Source organism: Protopterus annectens, chromosome 1.part1 (genome assembly GCF_019279795.1).
Source record: "Protopterus annectens isolate FY-2018-M chromosome 1.part1, PAN1.0, whole genome shotgun sequence".
Lineage (NCBI taxonomy): Eukaryota > Metazoa > Chordata > Ceratodontiformes > Protopteridae > Protopterus > Protopterus annectens.
The window spans coordinates 800,637,388-800,654,239 of NC_056726.1; the positions used below are offsets into that span (position 1 = coordinate 800,637,388).

At 39.9% G+C, this 16,852-nt stretch overlaps 1 protein-coding gene across 1 annotated transcript in view; it reads left to right on the plus strand.

Annotated features, from left to right (window-relative positions):
• Positions 1-271: 271 nt before the first annotated feature.
• LOC122815057 (3-ketoacyl-CoA thiolase, mitochondrial-like) overlaps positions 272-16,852 on the plus strand; it is a 509,895-nt gene continuing 493,314 nt past the window's right edge. Inside the window, exon 1 of the mRNA XM_044087304.1 lies at positions 272-451. Within this exon, the coding sequence (XP_043943239.1) occupies positions 391-451 (61 nt within the window). The 5' untranslated portion in view covers positions 272-390. The remainder of the gene's footprint in view (positions 452-16,852) is intronic.

Sequence of the window (16,852 nt, forward strand, 5' to 3'; positions counted from 1 at the left end):
TCCACCCCCCAAAAAAAATTACACTAACAAGAGGAGTGATTGTTTTTTGACCTTTGAATTTTAAGCCACATTCAAATATACGAAGCAACTCACAGGACAAGATGCTATTTTATTTTTGACAGTAGCGTAGCTAGAAAACTTGATGCTGCCATTGTATTTCAAGAATAAAAATGACTACCAATATACATTTTAAGTAGATTTATTGTTTTGCTGAAAACGGCTGAACTGTGAGTGAGAGATGGACAGAGCATCAGAACTGATCATTGACTTGGAATAAGTTGCGGTAGTAAATTTAATGACGCATAGTAGTAGTCGTTTGACCTTAGATTTGTGATTAATCATTGTTTATGTAAAGCTGTTGGTCCCATATTTAATAGAACACGTTTCTGAATGGTGTGGAAAGGAGACGTAAAGGGTGCTGTTTCTATATTACCAATGTCTTTGCTGAGAGGTAATGACTAACTTTATTTGTAAGCACACAATTGTATGATAAGTGTTAGGCTATAAAGTATTTTTAAACACTTGTTTCTGTAACGAAAGTATAACTAAAGTCATGATGAAGAATGGCGGAGTATACCTGGTTAAAAGTTCATTTGAAGAGAATAGTGGTTTGTGTAAAATGTATGCCATGGCATGTTTTTTAACTTAAAATACACCACTTTTTTACGCAGTCATTTGAGAAAACAATCTCATTTGGTGACTGTGGGTCTAAACGGGATATTGAGCAACAACGTGCAATATAATATGCATTGTTTTATTTTGTGATAGAATAAAATCTTAAAGGAAAAAAGTAGACAAAAATATTTCAAAGCAACTTTTGTGTTTTTTTTTTCGATTGGTATGATTTAGCTGTTTTTCCTGAATTTGTTTGACGGGTGTCTTACGCGAACCGTACTTTTTTGTTCTAACTTACGTGACTAACTTTTTTATTGGGGGGGGTTACAGTTAAAAAGGCTTTGCACATTTTTAAAGCGTGACTTGGAATAACAGTTGGGGTATGTACCAATTTTAAATGTAATGTGTTTGACATCAGCTTGATAGTGAGTATACAAAATTAAAATTTCTGAGACATTAGTCATACAAAGGAAAACGCGTTATTTCGGCTAATGTGCCCATTCTTTTTGTTCATTCCAAGTAAGTTGAGTATTTTGTTGTAACTTCAACATTATTGCCGTTCTAACGTCTTGGGAGTATGTAATAAAAATATGTGCGCCTAATCATTTCAGTGCTTAACGTTTGTCTTTTTGTTATGTTTCCACACTGCCCGTACCACGTATTTTCATCTGTAACCGTTGTCTGAATATCAGGCATTGCTCTTTGCTATTTAGTCACTCCAGATTCCTTAGCTGCTTGGGAGAAGCAGAGCTTTTTCAATTTGTAGTGGACTCTAACTGAAAGAAAGAGCTATTTGATTAGTTTGTCACGGCTTATGGACAGGATCATAGCCAGAAATTTGGTACTTAAACTTGATTGCTACCCCCAGGGGAGCCCGCAGGAGTGTGTGTGTGTGTGCGCGCGCGCGTGCGCGCGAGCACAAACCCAGCCCCCCTCCAGTGTCCCGTTACTTGGCTATTTCTCCCCAGTTGCCATAAACACCGTTCAAGACCCTTAGTGTGCATACTGTTGTATGCTTTACTTCTAAAATTATTACAAATATTTGGATTTAATTTACAACTTTTATTGCAAATTTTATAGGACAAACACTGAGACATTTGGTGAACAAAGCAATAGTCTTACAACGAATAAGCAAACAAAGCAACAGCCTTACAATGTTGTTTTTTTTAAATGTAAACCGTCATTTTAGCCTATTTTACTGCTATATTTGACAGTGTTTTTACCAAACTGACAATCATCTTATGTTATAGTGATAGTGGCTGCTACTGTGTTTGCGTTTTTTGTGTACTGTATGCTATTGTGTCACAAATTACTACTGTGTTACTTAAGTGCATGTTATCCTTCTCATATTGTTAATTTTCTCCTTGCATTTTGTGGCTGGAACTGTTTGTTTATTGAGTAGTGCATGCTATTGTGTCACTACTGCTTTACTTAAGTGCATATTGCACGTGTTTCTAATGCAAACATAGCAAAGGCTATTTGTTAAGAATTACTTTGTGGTAGTGAGAATGGATAACGGTACTGCATGCTGTATGTCTGCTTTTAGCCTGATTAGCTGCTTGTTTTTAAAACTATACTAAGGGACATAACACAGGTGGACAGTGGTCTCACCTTCGATAACCACATTGCCACAACAGTCAGGAAATCCTTCTATGTGGCACACCTCATCACTAAGGGCTTTTCATCCAGAAAAAAGGAGGTCATTGTTCCACTGTACTCACCCCTCATTAGACCCATTATAGAATACAACGCCCCATTTGGTATGTACCTCTCAAGACATCTGCAATAACTGGAAAGGCCGCAGAAATACCTCACTAAAAGAATCACAGGCCTAAAGCAGATGCCTTACGCTGACCGCCTTAACTCCAGCTATACTCTGTCGCTTAACATACAAGGCCATGTCAAACCCAGAGCTGTTGGACATGCTACACTTAAAGAAATCCCAATCCCTCAGAGCCACACGCTCCAGGGATCTAAACCTTGTCATCACAATAAACAAAACATGCTGAAGGGATAGGTTCCTGACCCAGAGACTCGCCAGACTCTGGAATAGATTGCCCATACATATCAAGCAGAGTGCCTCTTTGGCCCTCTTCAAAAGGAACTTTGACGATTGGATGGGAGAAAGGAAATTCACCCCGAGGATCACGTCAGTCGCCCTGTTAGACAGGGGTCCAGGGAAGTAAATAGTGTGGGAAGAAATAGCCAGGGAATTGTTATGGCTAGGCTTGTATAGGCCCTAGGGCTGATAGCCTAGTACCAATCTATGAACTTCTAAACTTGGAATAGTAACTCAATACTTGTGATAAAATCTGTTAACAGAGCTGCTTACCATATGGCTGCTCTTAGCTTGTCTAGCTACCAGTTCTCCTAAGGACTGCTTTTACAAGGAAAACGTACTTGATAGCTGTTGTCCGGCATCTAGATTAAATGTTTAATATCAAACAAGGACACAGCATTGTAGAAAACCTTAACAATTATTACTTGCATCACAGTCTGATTGCAAGAGTAGTGTATAAAGCTAGTGATATATTTTAACTGTTTGTTGACCATTTATGTGACTAAAAAGCATATACTGTGCTTCGTAGCTGTACGGAGCTCATGAGTTACCATATATTACATAGTTTAAGTAACAGTGTTATGCCTGCTTGACTGGTGACTAGTTATTAGTGCTGATAAAGTCTTTCTCGTAATAAATGTTTTCTTTCTAGGTAGTCCCCCTCAAACTGCCCCAGTGTAAGACACTCCTGAGTGAAAGGACGTTACCCTGAAAAACTTACCTGCTACAAGTCTTTGAAGTCCAACCTGCAACTTGAATAATGTTAATATCATAACATGTACCAGTATCTTAACACTCTACCTATGTACTGTTTCATGCTGCCCTGGGTCTAAAGGCACCTTTAGGCTCCCTCCATATTGTGTAACCTAGCTAGATTTTCCCCACAGATCTTACCCCTTTAACCTACAAATCTAACCTGCACACAGTAATTTCATCCTGCTCCCCTGCACATAGCCCATAAAATATACCCTGCAGCTCTTAATTAATCTCTGCAAGGGGACAATCTGTAGATTAAAAGTAGCCCATAAATTTGGTGTAAAACTAAACTAGTAAAATACAACCAAAAAAATACATTGGCATGAAATTAAACTAGTACAATACAGCCAGAATGATACTTTGGAAAAGAAACAAGTAAGCCCAGGGATATAATTGGAGTTATGCCTCCCCCGTGCTTACAAATCTCCACAAATCCAACCTAAACAAACTTGATAGTTGTTATAATAAGATAGCCAAATTCGCTACAGTCTCTCCCATCAGAACACATCACTGTGAATGCCTAAAAAAATTAAATTGGCTAGAACTACCACTACTACTTCAACTCAATCAACTATCACTAGCCCACAAAATAATACATAACTCTGAAAACACCCAGCCCTGCAAAATATTTTGCAACCCTATACAACCGCCAGGCCCTTGAGGTCTAGCACACAAAACCTCCTCAAAGTAACCAAATATAACAATAAAGCTGGTAAGTCTGTCTACAGCCACTGTATAGCAAAAACCTGGAACTCACGTCCTGCCCACATAACTGACAACAAATCCCCATCACAGTTCAAGAAACTTGTTAAAACACACTTTTTGAATAATCGACCGTGCTCATGTATCCCCCCTGGCTAATGTCTCATTAGAACACTTACCTAACTTAAGTAACTCTGCTAAGCTAACCAATCATAGTACTGTACCCACTTAGGACTGTTAATCTGCTGCTCATCCCATCTCTCTAGGAGTTAGGGAAAACTACCCCAGCAATGTTGTGCTTTCCATAAGCAACTAAAACCAGGAGAAGACATATTGTAAATCAATTTGTTATCCTTCCCAACTATAGCGAGCATCATCTGCTCTCTCTCTCTGCTTTTACTCTGATAGTAAATCTATCACAGGAATCCTAAACTTAGGAATATCTTCTAAAATTTAATATTATATTGTAGAGAATGAATGTATCTTATCTGTTAGCTAATGTTTGTTTGTGCCTTTCTGCTTTTCCCGGTTAGGGGTCGCCACAGCGGAACTCCGGTCCGCTAATGATTAGAAGTAGATTTTTAAGTGCCGAGTTGCTGGCCCTGACGCACAACCTTCAACGAAGGTACGCCCATTCACGCATGTCTCCACACAGAAGATGCTCTAGCTGAGAATCGAACAGGACAACGTCTTACTGTGAGGCGACAATGTTACCGCAGCACCACCACCACTAATATGTATGTCAAAATCTCTTCTATGGAAATTGTATGTCAAAAGTCTATCCTTAAAGCTATAATTTGTTAAAAATGTTTCTCTTGGAGCTTTTCTCCCTGGGCCTCCACCGAAAATGGACTTGTAATCCAGTTGGACTCTCCCGGTCAAAAAATGTAAAATAAAATAAATAAATAAAATGAAAACAGACTTAGCATTAAAACGTCCCTACCTTTGAAACTCACATTCACTGAAACAGCATTGAAACCCACATTCAAAGAAAATGCATCTGGCCAGTGACAGGTTAAGTGTACTGTTGAGCTGTTTTCAAATCATAGGTCCATTGCATACATTTTTAGGACCATGGTTCTTTGATTCACCTTCCTAACTGTATTAATTATATAATAATCAAATTATATCCCTTGTATAATACAGCAACACTTGTTAGAGTGTGTTTTAAATTTATAGTTTTCAACATTTTCCAATAAGCAATGAAACAAAACACATGAACCAGTAATAACAAACTGCCCAGTTCAGAACTTTTCAACCGTAAAAGGTCACTCAAACTTCTGTCATTACAATTGACACTCCACCAATATCAGTCAGTATGCACAATCTCTGCAGAAGTAAGTCATCTGAATAATTTCACATCAAAGAGATCTGAAACTAATGATGAGGTTGTTGCTAGAAAACAACTTTACATTTCAGTGTTTCATCTATAAATTCACTGCCTGTTGCCCTTGAAAAATAAATTGCTTATGGTAACTTAAAAAAAATGGTAAGCTGGTATTTTGCAATGGGGAATGGGTGGGAAGCTGAAAAACAGGTACATAGTTACTAAGCATCTTATCCAACGGAGGACATACTCAGGACTGCAGCACCCCACCCCCTTCAAATACAAATCTACATACTGTGAGAGTAGAACCTACAGCTCTTTGCATCAAAATGCAAGCTTTCTACCTGCTGTGCTATCAACACTGCTTTAAAATTCCATACCACAATAGTGATATCATTTGCTAAACAAAACATTTAAGCAGACTTAGCATGAGCAGCAGTAAACTTCTCTTCCTTGAAGCTCACAATTCCTTGAAAATGCACTTGAAAATAAATTCCACCTGCTAACTCTGCATTTCACTCACACACACCCCTCAACCTCTTAGTGCAAGAAATCTGGACAAAGCCTAAAATAAATAAGGACAGATTATAAATATTGCTCTCATGAACTTAGAAAATTGCTAGAATAACAGGATTTGTGTTAGTATTCATTTTTCTAAAGGCTATAATGTCTAAAACTCAAATGTCTGCCATTATTTAGCAATTTCAATCCATTTTAGGAGGAATATGGGGCAAAAATCTGGACATTCTGCAAAAACCTGGACAGCTGAAGGGTATGCTACCTCCCTCTTACACACACACACACGCACACACACACACACACACACACACACACACACACACACACACACACACACACACACAAAATAACTCTCAATCTCTTAGTACAGAAATCTGAACAAAGTGTGTTATAATGTTATAGACAAAGACCTAAAACAAGGGACACATTTAGAAAGTTGCTAGAGTAATAGGATTTGTATTACAATGCATTTTCTGAAAGATATTAAGTCTGAAACTCAGTCATCATCATCATCATCAGCCCCCTTTTTCCCATTTTTCTTCATGGGGTCGGGGTATCGTGTTAACTGTTGCCAACTCTCTCGATTCAGTGCCACACTCCTGCCTTCTTCAACACTCATGCCTGACTGTCGCAGATCTTCTTTCACACAATCTATCCAACTCTTTGCTGGATGTCCACACTTCCTCTTACCTTCTTCCTGTCTGCCCCAAATCCTCCTCATCAGATTGTCATCTGCTTTTCTACACATGTGCCCAAACCACCGTAATCTGTTCTCTTTGATCTTTTCTGCAATTGGAGCTACTTTGGCTACTGCTCTTATGTCCTTATTTCTTCGGCTGTCACACCGTTTGCATCCTACCACCTTTCTCAGGCACTTCATTTTCATCACCTCTGTCTTCTTCAACTGTTCTGCCTTTACTGCCCAGGTTTCTGTGCCATAAAGTAGTACTGGTTGCACCACTGTTTTGTACACCTTACTTTTCAGCTTCTTTGGCAGTCTTTTGTCATGGACTACACATGGTACTCTATGCCAATTGGCTGCAGCTCCTCTGATTCTAGCTTTCACCTCTTCATTCAGACTATCCTTCTCCTCAACTACTCCTCCCAGATTCTTGAAGCTGTTTACCTGTTCTACTATCTTCCCTTCTATCTCTATTCTCAGCTTTGTCTGATTTCCCCAATTTGCTGCCATTAAAGCCGTCTTATCTGTGCTTAGTTTCATCCCATGTGCCTTCAGATTTGCATTCCATTCTCCTATCCTATGCTGAAGTTTTAGCTCAGAGTTTGCCTGTACTGCCACATCGTCTGCATACAGCAGCTTTGTTGATCCATCCCCTCCAACCTGTTTGCTAATGTAGTCCATCACCTGTACGAACAGCAGTAGGCTCAGAGCTGAATCCTGATGTACACCCACTCCCACTGGGAACCCATCTGTGAGACGGAACACTGTTCATACTTGAGTCATTAGGTCCGTGTACATAGCCTGCACTAATTCTACCAATGTTTCTGGGACTTCAAACCACCTCAGTACTGCCAAGATCAGCTTTCTTGGGACCCTGTCATATGCTTTCTCCAAGTCTAGGAATGCCCAGTTGGAATCTCTCCTCATTTCTAGCTTCTTCTCAAGTATCTGTCTCAATGCAAACATCGGGTCAATTGTGCTGCATCCTGATCTGAATCCAAACTGCTCATTCCCATCTTACATTCCACTACTCTGCATATCCGTTTATCAATCACGCTCTCCAGAATTTTCATGCAGTGTGATAGGAGTTTGATGCCTCTGTATTGCCCACAGTTGTGGATATCCCCTTTGTTCTTCTACACTGGCACGAGTATGCTTTTTCTCCAGCCATCAGGGATACGCCTTTCTCTCCGCACTGCTATTAGTACCCTCAGGAGCCCTTTCTCCCCTATCTCACCCAGCATCTTTAGCATATTTGCTGTGACCTCATCTGAGCCTGCTGCTTTCCCTGACTTCATCTTCCTGAGATTTACTTCTTGTAGGGTGGGCTCCTCTTCTTCCCTCATCATAGGCTGTTTCTGAGGCAGTACAGCTTCTGTGGGGTTTTCTTCATTCAGAAGCCATTGGAAATACTCCTTCCATCTGCCTTTGATGTCCTCTGGACTGGTGAGCAGGTTGTGTCTGGCATCCCTTATGAAGGGTGTCTGACTATCTTCATTATCTTTCTGCCTTTGCCTTGCAACTTGATATAGTTTCTTTGTGCCCCTTACTGAGTCACTTTCCAGAAGTTGGTAGATTGCCTCCAATGCCCTATTCTTTGCTATTGCAACTTCTTTCTTAGCGTCTTTATTAGCCATCAAGTAGTCCTTCCTAGCCTGGTCAGTCTTTTGTATCTCCCACTTCCTCCTGCACTCCTTTCTTTTGATGACTTCCTGGACGTCTGCATTCCACCACCAGCTTTCCTTATGTACCTTATTTCCATACCTGGCTTGACCATGTATAGTTTCTGTCTGAAACTCGGTGATTTTTCAAAAAAAAAAAAAAAACAGAATTTTTATGAAGAACAGATCAAAAATATAAGGCAAAAAGCTGGACATTCTGTGAAAATCTGTACAGTTGAGAGGCATGCAGACATACATCCCTCTACCTCCTTAGAAAGTGGATAGAACTACATGTTTTGCATTAGTATGCATTTTCTGAAGGATATGAAGTCTAAAGCTGAAATGTCTGCCATTATTTTCTGACTTCAGTCCTCAATGATTTGCCAGAAAAACAAATTTTGTGAGAAACAAAACAAAAATATGAGGCAAAATTCTGGATAATTGCGAGATATGCCCCCACTTACCCACACTCCTGCCTCCCACTTACACACACACACACACACACACACACACACACACACATACACACACCCTTACCTCCCTCTTACACACACACACACACACACACACACACACACACACACACACACACACCTACTTAGGATCATAGGAGGTTACTAGGCTAATGGCCCTGGGACCCTTAGAAATCTAGCCAAGAGTTTATCCCCAAAAAAGAAACCTCAGTCAGCACCTGTCACCCCTGTCAATGAGGGATGCAGGTGGAACCCTGGGGACAAATTTGTGGTTTCCCCATCTACTCAAAGTTGTGCTTGAAGAGGGTCAGTAAGGTACTCTGTTTGACGTGTATGAGAAGTCTATTCCAGAGATGGGGCAGGCTCTGGGAGACAAATCTGCCTCTCCAACAGGTTTTGTTGATGTCACATAATAGATTTAGGCCATTCGAGTGGGTAATCTTCAAGGAGTTCAACTTACAGACATGGAGCATATCCATTACGGCAGGGTCCAAGATTGCCTTGTAAGCAAGACATAGATCACCCCTGGGAAATCTGTATGATACCGAGTAGAGTGATAGTGATTTGACCTGTCCGCAAGGACAGGTATTGGAGGCCATGAATTTTCTTTGTGAGGTATTTCTGTGGCCTTTTCCATTGGTGCAGGTGTTTGGAGAGGTACATACCAAATAGGTCTTTTTCCCCCTGGTCTACCTCTCTGCTGCTGTGCGTCTCTGGCTATGGAATCCATACTTCAAATAAGCTGTCCAGCCTGCCTGTATTGCCCTCCAGTGGGAGACTGCCCTGTCGCTGTTGACCAACGTCCTACACCCACCATATCTTCTGCTGTCCATTATCTAAACTGAGGATCTGAACCTTAACCTCCCTGTGTAACAGTCCCTCTATGAAGAAAAGTAAAACATAAGAAAGTATGTGTTCCTAATACAACTGACTGTTTTAAAGCTAGTTCTGTCTAGTTACTCCAGGTTATTTTAAGCTAGTTCTGGTTCAGATACTCCAGGTTATTTTTTATACAGCAGCCAAAGCCTTTCCTTACATTCTAGCTTGCCCTCTCCTCTTCTCTCCTCTGTTCTTTAAACATAACTCCTTCCCCCTTGTACTTGTAATCTCCCAGCCCTGCTACTTTTCAGAAGAAGCTACTCCTTACTATATAACTTTTGTCCACTAGGTGGCGCCCTTCTCCCTGTCTTACCCCACTGACTCAAAACTCTTCCCTTAGGCTTGCAGGTTATATATATTTGTAGAACTGCTGCCCCTACATCTTTTTTTTTTCCTTCCACCTGTACTCCAATTCACTTACATTTCTCTGTCTACTATCCCTACTGCTTAGACCTGTACCTTCTACCCATCCCCAAACTTTCCTTACCAAGTCAGCTCTCCACTGATAGTTTTTTTTTTGGCCTCTCTCGTTCAGTGGCTCTACCGCTCCGTTTGCCCTACGGGCTCACTCTGCTCCCCTACCCTACCCCCAAATTCCACCCACCCCCAGTACATCTACCTTTATAGTCACCTGAATCTCCTCCCCATTTCCCTTCAGCCTATCCCATCTCTTTGCTCCTCCCCCTCCTAGCTGCAGTTCAATTAAGTACCCCTCCCCCTCTCTATTCCCTTACCTGACTGCACTCTCACATATACTTCTCTACCTTACATCTCCAAACTCTCCCACTTACTCTACCTCCTCTTCAAACATCTATCCTACTCTATTCATCCATGTCTCTTCCACATCATCTTACCTGTTTTACATGTATTCTCCTTTTAATAACTCTCTATAATGTAATCTCCTATTCCTCTACCAAACTACCCTCCTCTTTCCCCCTCCCCTCCTCCTCCACTCTCTCCCTTCCCCACTCTTTGACATTCCACTTTTCTTTAATATCCCCCTCCCTACTTCAACCTAATCCATTTCATTATTTTAAACTAAAACTCCATACAGTTTATTTAAAACCTCCAGCTATCAAATCTAAATTACATCTCCCTCTAACTTTATGTCACAATCCAAAGTCTCCCCTCCTCTCTCCCTTTTCTTGGCTTGCTCTAGCAGGAGACATCCACCCCAACCCTGGGCCAACACCTAGTAACAATCTCTCTCCCACTACCTCCTCTGTTAGAAACAGTCATAAATACCTTAAGTTCATTACCATTAATACCCAGAGTATAAATAACAAAATAACAAACTTCCATGCTTGGCTAAATCACACTGCACCTGACATAGTAGCAGTAACAGAAACCTGGCTAAAACCACAATGTGTTAACTCTGAGATTATACCACCTGGCTTCCAGGCTCTTCGATTTGATCGCCAAAACAAAAAAGGAGGTGGAGTAGCCTTAATCTACAACTGCCTGCTGAATCTCTGCCCTTACCAGAATCCCATTCCTCAGTTTAATAATGCCGAACTAATCATAGGAATCCTCAAAATGAATAACTTTAAAAGTATCTGTATTATAGCCATCTATATTCCCCCTGGTGACAACACTTCCACCCTAGAGAATATTCTCTTATGGGCCTCAAACAACATCAAACTTGAGACTTACATTCTAGGTGATGTCAACATCGACTGGAATAAAATTAATAACAATACTCCCACCCTGTCTATCAATCTTTATAATTTTACTCAACTAATAAACAACATTACCAGATCTAACAAAAATAACCCCCCAGGGTCCATCTTGGACTGGATCTTAGTCAGCCACCCTAATAACATCTCTGACTCTGGTATACTACCTGACTCAATAAGTGATCATCTTCCAGACTTTATTAACCGAGCTACCCAACAGCTCCCTCACCAACACCAATATGCTTACACTCATAACCTCACTAATTTTAACCCTTCTATATTCTCTGAAACCCTTAAACTAACAAATTGGGATAAACTCTTCCTCTAGATGAAGCCTTAGAAGTCTTCAATACTACCTTCCTTAAAATCCTACACTCCCAAGCCCCACCTCGAACAAATCAAATAAAATACAACTCTGCCCCTTGGCTAACTAAGGACACTAAAACTCTCATGCTACAAAGAGACAAAACATGGAAACTCTACAATAAAAATAAACACCCAGCTTCATTCCTTCAATTTAAGCAACTCCGCAATCTCACCAAAAAACTTATCACAAAAGATAAAAAAAATCGTACTACACCAAACTACAGTCTACCCTCTCAAACAATCCCAAAAAATTCTGGAATTCCATCAACTCCCTCTTACATCCAGGTACTAAATCCAGTCCCTGTCCAGACAACAATAAGACTGACACAGAAATTGCAGCCCTTTTTAACTCCTTCTTTACCAGCTCCATAGCCAAACTGACCAAATCCTTCTCCAGTTCCACCCGCTGCCCTACCCCTAAGCCTTCTCCCCCTTCCTCTCCCCACTCCTGCTCCCCTAAACCCCCTCCCACTTTTTATCTAAAACCTGTGTCAACCACCTGTATCAAAAAACTTCTTTCCAAACTCAAGCCATGCTCCAATGCCCCCAACAATATCCCATCACTCTTTCTCAAGCTCGCAGCAGATGGCATCGCCATACCCATCAGCATTCTCATCAATAGATCCATCCAGGACTCTTATGTTCCCAAACTGTGGCGAGCTGCCTACATTCTGCCCCTTCATAAAGGAGGCAAAAATAATAGCATTTCTAATTTCCGCCCAATAGCCATTCTTTCACCAATTTCAAAAGTACTTGAAAAATGTATCCACCTGCAGCTCATGCCCCACCCCCTAAATAACCATCTCCTCACCCCTACTCAACATGGTTTCCATCCTGGCCACAGTACCATTACTACTCTCCTCTCTTTCGTAGACATTGTCAACCATGCCCGTGATTCTGGAGATATTGTCTCCACCGTCCTTCTTGACCTTTCCAAGGCATTTGACATGATATCACACACACTCCTTCTCAACCACCTTTCTAACCTCAATCTCTCCCTCGATTCCCTTTCTTGGTTCAAAAGTTATCTCTCAGATAGATCCCAAGCTGTGAAATGGCAAATGGGTACCTCTACCTTCCTACCTACCCCTACCGGAGTTCCTCAGGGTTCTATTCTCGGACCTATGCTCTTTAATATCTTCATCAATGATTTTCACTCTGCAATTCCTCATTTTCAAATTGTGCAATATGCAGACGACTCCACTTTAATCTGCTCAGCCTCTAACCTTTCCGAGCTCCAGGCCAAAACCCAATTGGCCTTCACAACTACAGAGAATTGGATGCTTCAAAACCATCTCTCCCTTAATGCCAATAAATCCCATATCATTCTCTTTTCCCCCTCAAAAGCACTCCCTCTTGATAAGCCATCTTTCAAGATCACCAGCCTCTCCCACTCTTCAATAGAAGTTGTTAGTTGTGCCAAATTACTTGGTGTTACCATTGATGAACATCTGAAATTTAATACTCATATTCAACTAAACATAAAAAAACCATCAGAAGCTCGGAATGCTTTACAGAAATGCTAACTTTCTATCATCAGCTACAAGACAAACACTCGCCTCTACCTTCCTTCTCCCTTCTGTATTGTATGGTGCTCCTCTTCTAACCAACCTCACAGCTTCTATCTCCTCAAAACTTGAAAGTTGCTACTACAAAATTGCCAAATTTGCTACTAACTCTACTCATTGTACACACCATTGCATCTCCCTCCATAGTCTTCAATGTCTAGAACTCCCTAATCATCTTGATTACCTCCAACTTACTACTGCACACAAACTAATTTTTAAACCCACTGCTTGCCCTTCACTATCTAATATCTTGCCCTTCTACACTCCTCTCAGGCCCCTAAGATCAGGCCACCAAAATATTCTTTCAGTACATAAACCTAAACGACCCCCTGGCCACCTTATACTTTCTTATACTATAGCAAAAAAATGGAACTTGCTTCCTCCCCTACTAAGAGTCACTACAAGCCATGAACAATTCAAATCTCTTGTCCATTCTCACCTCTCCCAAAACTGGAAATGTAATTGTATACTTTCTACCTAGATCCTATTTACATCCCAGTTTCAATATTCCCCCTCCTGTCCCTCTTCTTCCAACACTTTCCTCAACTCCCCACCCTCTACTTCTTTATCTCCTTTTCCCCCTGTTTAACTCTATGTAAATTCCTTTTATATCCTCACCTCGCCACTGCCTATATGCCTATTATTGCAACTGTATCTTTTACCATTTCCATAAGATGTATCTTTCACCTCAAACATAAAATGAATATTTGTCTAACTGTTCTTTTTTATCCTCTTCCTGGCATCTCTTCTCCTTTAAATTCTTTGCACCTCCCTTTTCCTACACTTCTGCTTGATTTACTTCATGTGCATTTTATATCTATGTATATATTTTTTTCTTCTATGCTAACAATACAATTGTATAAAAATGCTATTTTTACTTGTTTGTAAATTGTTAAGTGTGCAATGTTTTAGGAATACGGAGCTTTAAGTGTGCAATGTGTTTATAATATGGAGTTTATAATATGGAGCTTTTCTCCCCGGGCCTCCACTGAAAACGGGCTTTCTGGCCCAGTGGACTTCCCTGGTTATCAAACTGGAAATAAATAATAAATAAATAAATAAAGGTCATAGTCAATAGTCTATTATTGGCCTAATGAGGGAGGAGTACAGAGAGGTAATAACCTCAACATGTGTACGCAGGTCGCTCACCACATGTTGTATGCTTAGGGGGATGCCACTGATGTGGTAATTAGTAGGGTCTGTGTTTTTGCTGAATGGTATGTTAATACATTTTTTTGTGTTTAACTTAAGGTCTTGACTTTGGCACCAGTCATTTGTTGCTATGAGATCCTCTTGCAGTATGTTAACATAATTTGGGGAGTCAATGACAGCACCCAGCTTACAGTCTTCCACAAACTTGGTCAGCCACAGGCCTTTTGTCTTTGCCCAGACCTCTGAGAAGTAGATACAGTAGGGCTCCCAGGACAGATTCTCACAAAGTTTCCCCTAGTCAATACACATACTACTTCGGGTCTGCTGTGAAAAAAAATGGTCTAGTGTGTCTTTTCCAGTCAACAAAAGACGACCAAAAAAAACTTACAGTTAATAGATCACCATCCTTCATATGCCAATAGATAACCCACTGAGCAGATTATTAAGTAAGTTATAAAACACAGAAAAAGTGACATGGTCTTTTCAACTCTAGTCACTGTCACTTTTGCCGTCACTGCATGAGAATTCTTCTAGACTAGTCCATTTGGCAACTACCCCAAGTTAAGCACTGCCTTACATTTTGTGCTAGACCAACCATAAAATTGTCACTTAATGGATAATCCTTATTTATTCAGTCATTTTTTTCAGTCAGTCATCCCTTTTAATACATGTATTTACTTTTGTCTAGATCATACTAAAGGAGTTTCCTGGATTACTGAAGTGCATTTGACAATTCTTGATGAAAAATGAAATAGATCCTTTAAACACTTTCACTGTCCAGTTACAAAAAGATTAAAAATAAATCACAAATTTAGCTGTTACATATTACTAAACCAAAAGGTAATCAAACTAACGGAATAGTTACAAGTGCATTTCTTTTAAACAATTTTACAACTAGGAAGGAAAATATTGTACATTGAGGTCAAAGTACTGACTACACCAACTTTTAAAGAGAACCTGATACTTTACCTTTCCCCAGGAGCTTCATTTTTCTCAAAGTCAAAAATACATTTCACACAAAGCAAAACATCTACTAAAGTAACCCAAATATCAGGAACTTCACAAATCTTCAGAAGGAAAGCTGTCTGGACATTTATGCTGGTAACTGTTTTCCCCCTAAGTATTACATATTTCTTTAACACAACTGCTCAAAATGAGACCACACTAAAATTAAACACACTGACTTTTCTAACCACAGCATAACAACTAAATACCATGTCTTTTATGACCCACATTTTAGCATCTGGAAATATTTTCTTATTAAAATTACTTGAGAAAAAAATTATGCTGAGCTGTACAACAAACATTATTACATAATGAGACAAAACAAATTTATGTAATCACAACTTTTTTGGGTCTCTCATAAGCAAACATCCTCAAAATAAGGATTTTCTCATCTTAACCAAGGTAACTATACAGCTACATGCCTTCTCCAAATGTGATGTCATGAACAGGCTTAGATAATTACTGTTAAAGCCAACTATGTAGTATGAAACACAAATGGAGGTGGGCAGTGCAGTATACCTTGGTAGACAAATCTGTATGTAAAACGACTGCTGAAATCTGCTTGCTGTTAAAGTTATTTTTTCAAGATGCAATGTGCTAAAATAAATCTGCCTCTTCAAAAACAAATTATACTGATTTACATGTCTTTCGGTAGTACTCAAATATTCTGCAAGCCGAAAATCTTCACCCAATAGAGAAGTATCCATATTGCTACCTTCAAATATTAGCACTGCATTAAAATATTAACTTAGAAGAAATCCTGAAAACCTGATTAATAACTGGAAAAATACAGCAAAAATCTCCATGGAAGGCAAGACTGCAAGAACAGTGAGTATACTCCAAGAAATACATTTCTTAAATTTCCTTACTAGGATTCAGATGATATTACAGCTGAGCATTTTAAGGTCACACTTTAAAATTTACTGAAAAACACGCATTTACCTTAGATGCACATGTGGACATGACTCTAATTTGCTATTTAGATATGTTACACAAATGTACAAAAACGTGCCTTCGTTGAAGGTTGGGCATCGGGCTGGCACCTCGGCACCGTAAAAATAACTGCCAATCATTAGCGGATCGGCGTTCCACTGTGGCGACCCCTAACTGGGAAAAGCTGAAAGAAGAAGAAGAAGAAGAACACAAATGTACAAAAAAAATATCTAAACAAAAAAGCTACAGTAAAACTTTGTGAACTCATCAGAACTGTTACAGCATTACATCAGAAACAATTATAAATAGCCAAGAGCAGATGATGAGGAACCAGTCAGATTACAGATAGGATGTCAACCTAAGGCCAACTGTCTCCTGGCTTTGACAGAAGGATTTTACCTCCATAATTCAAATCTCAAAACAATTTACACTTACTCAAATCACTGATCTGTTTACTGACACTTTCAGCAAGCAAACGC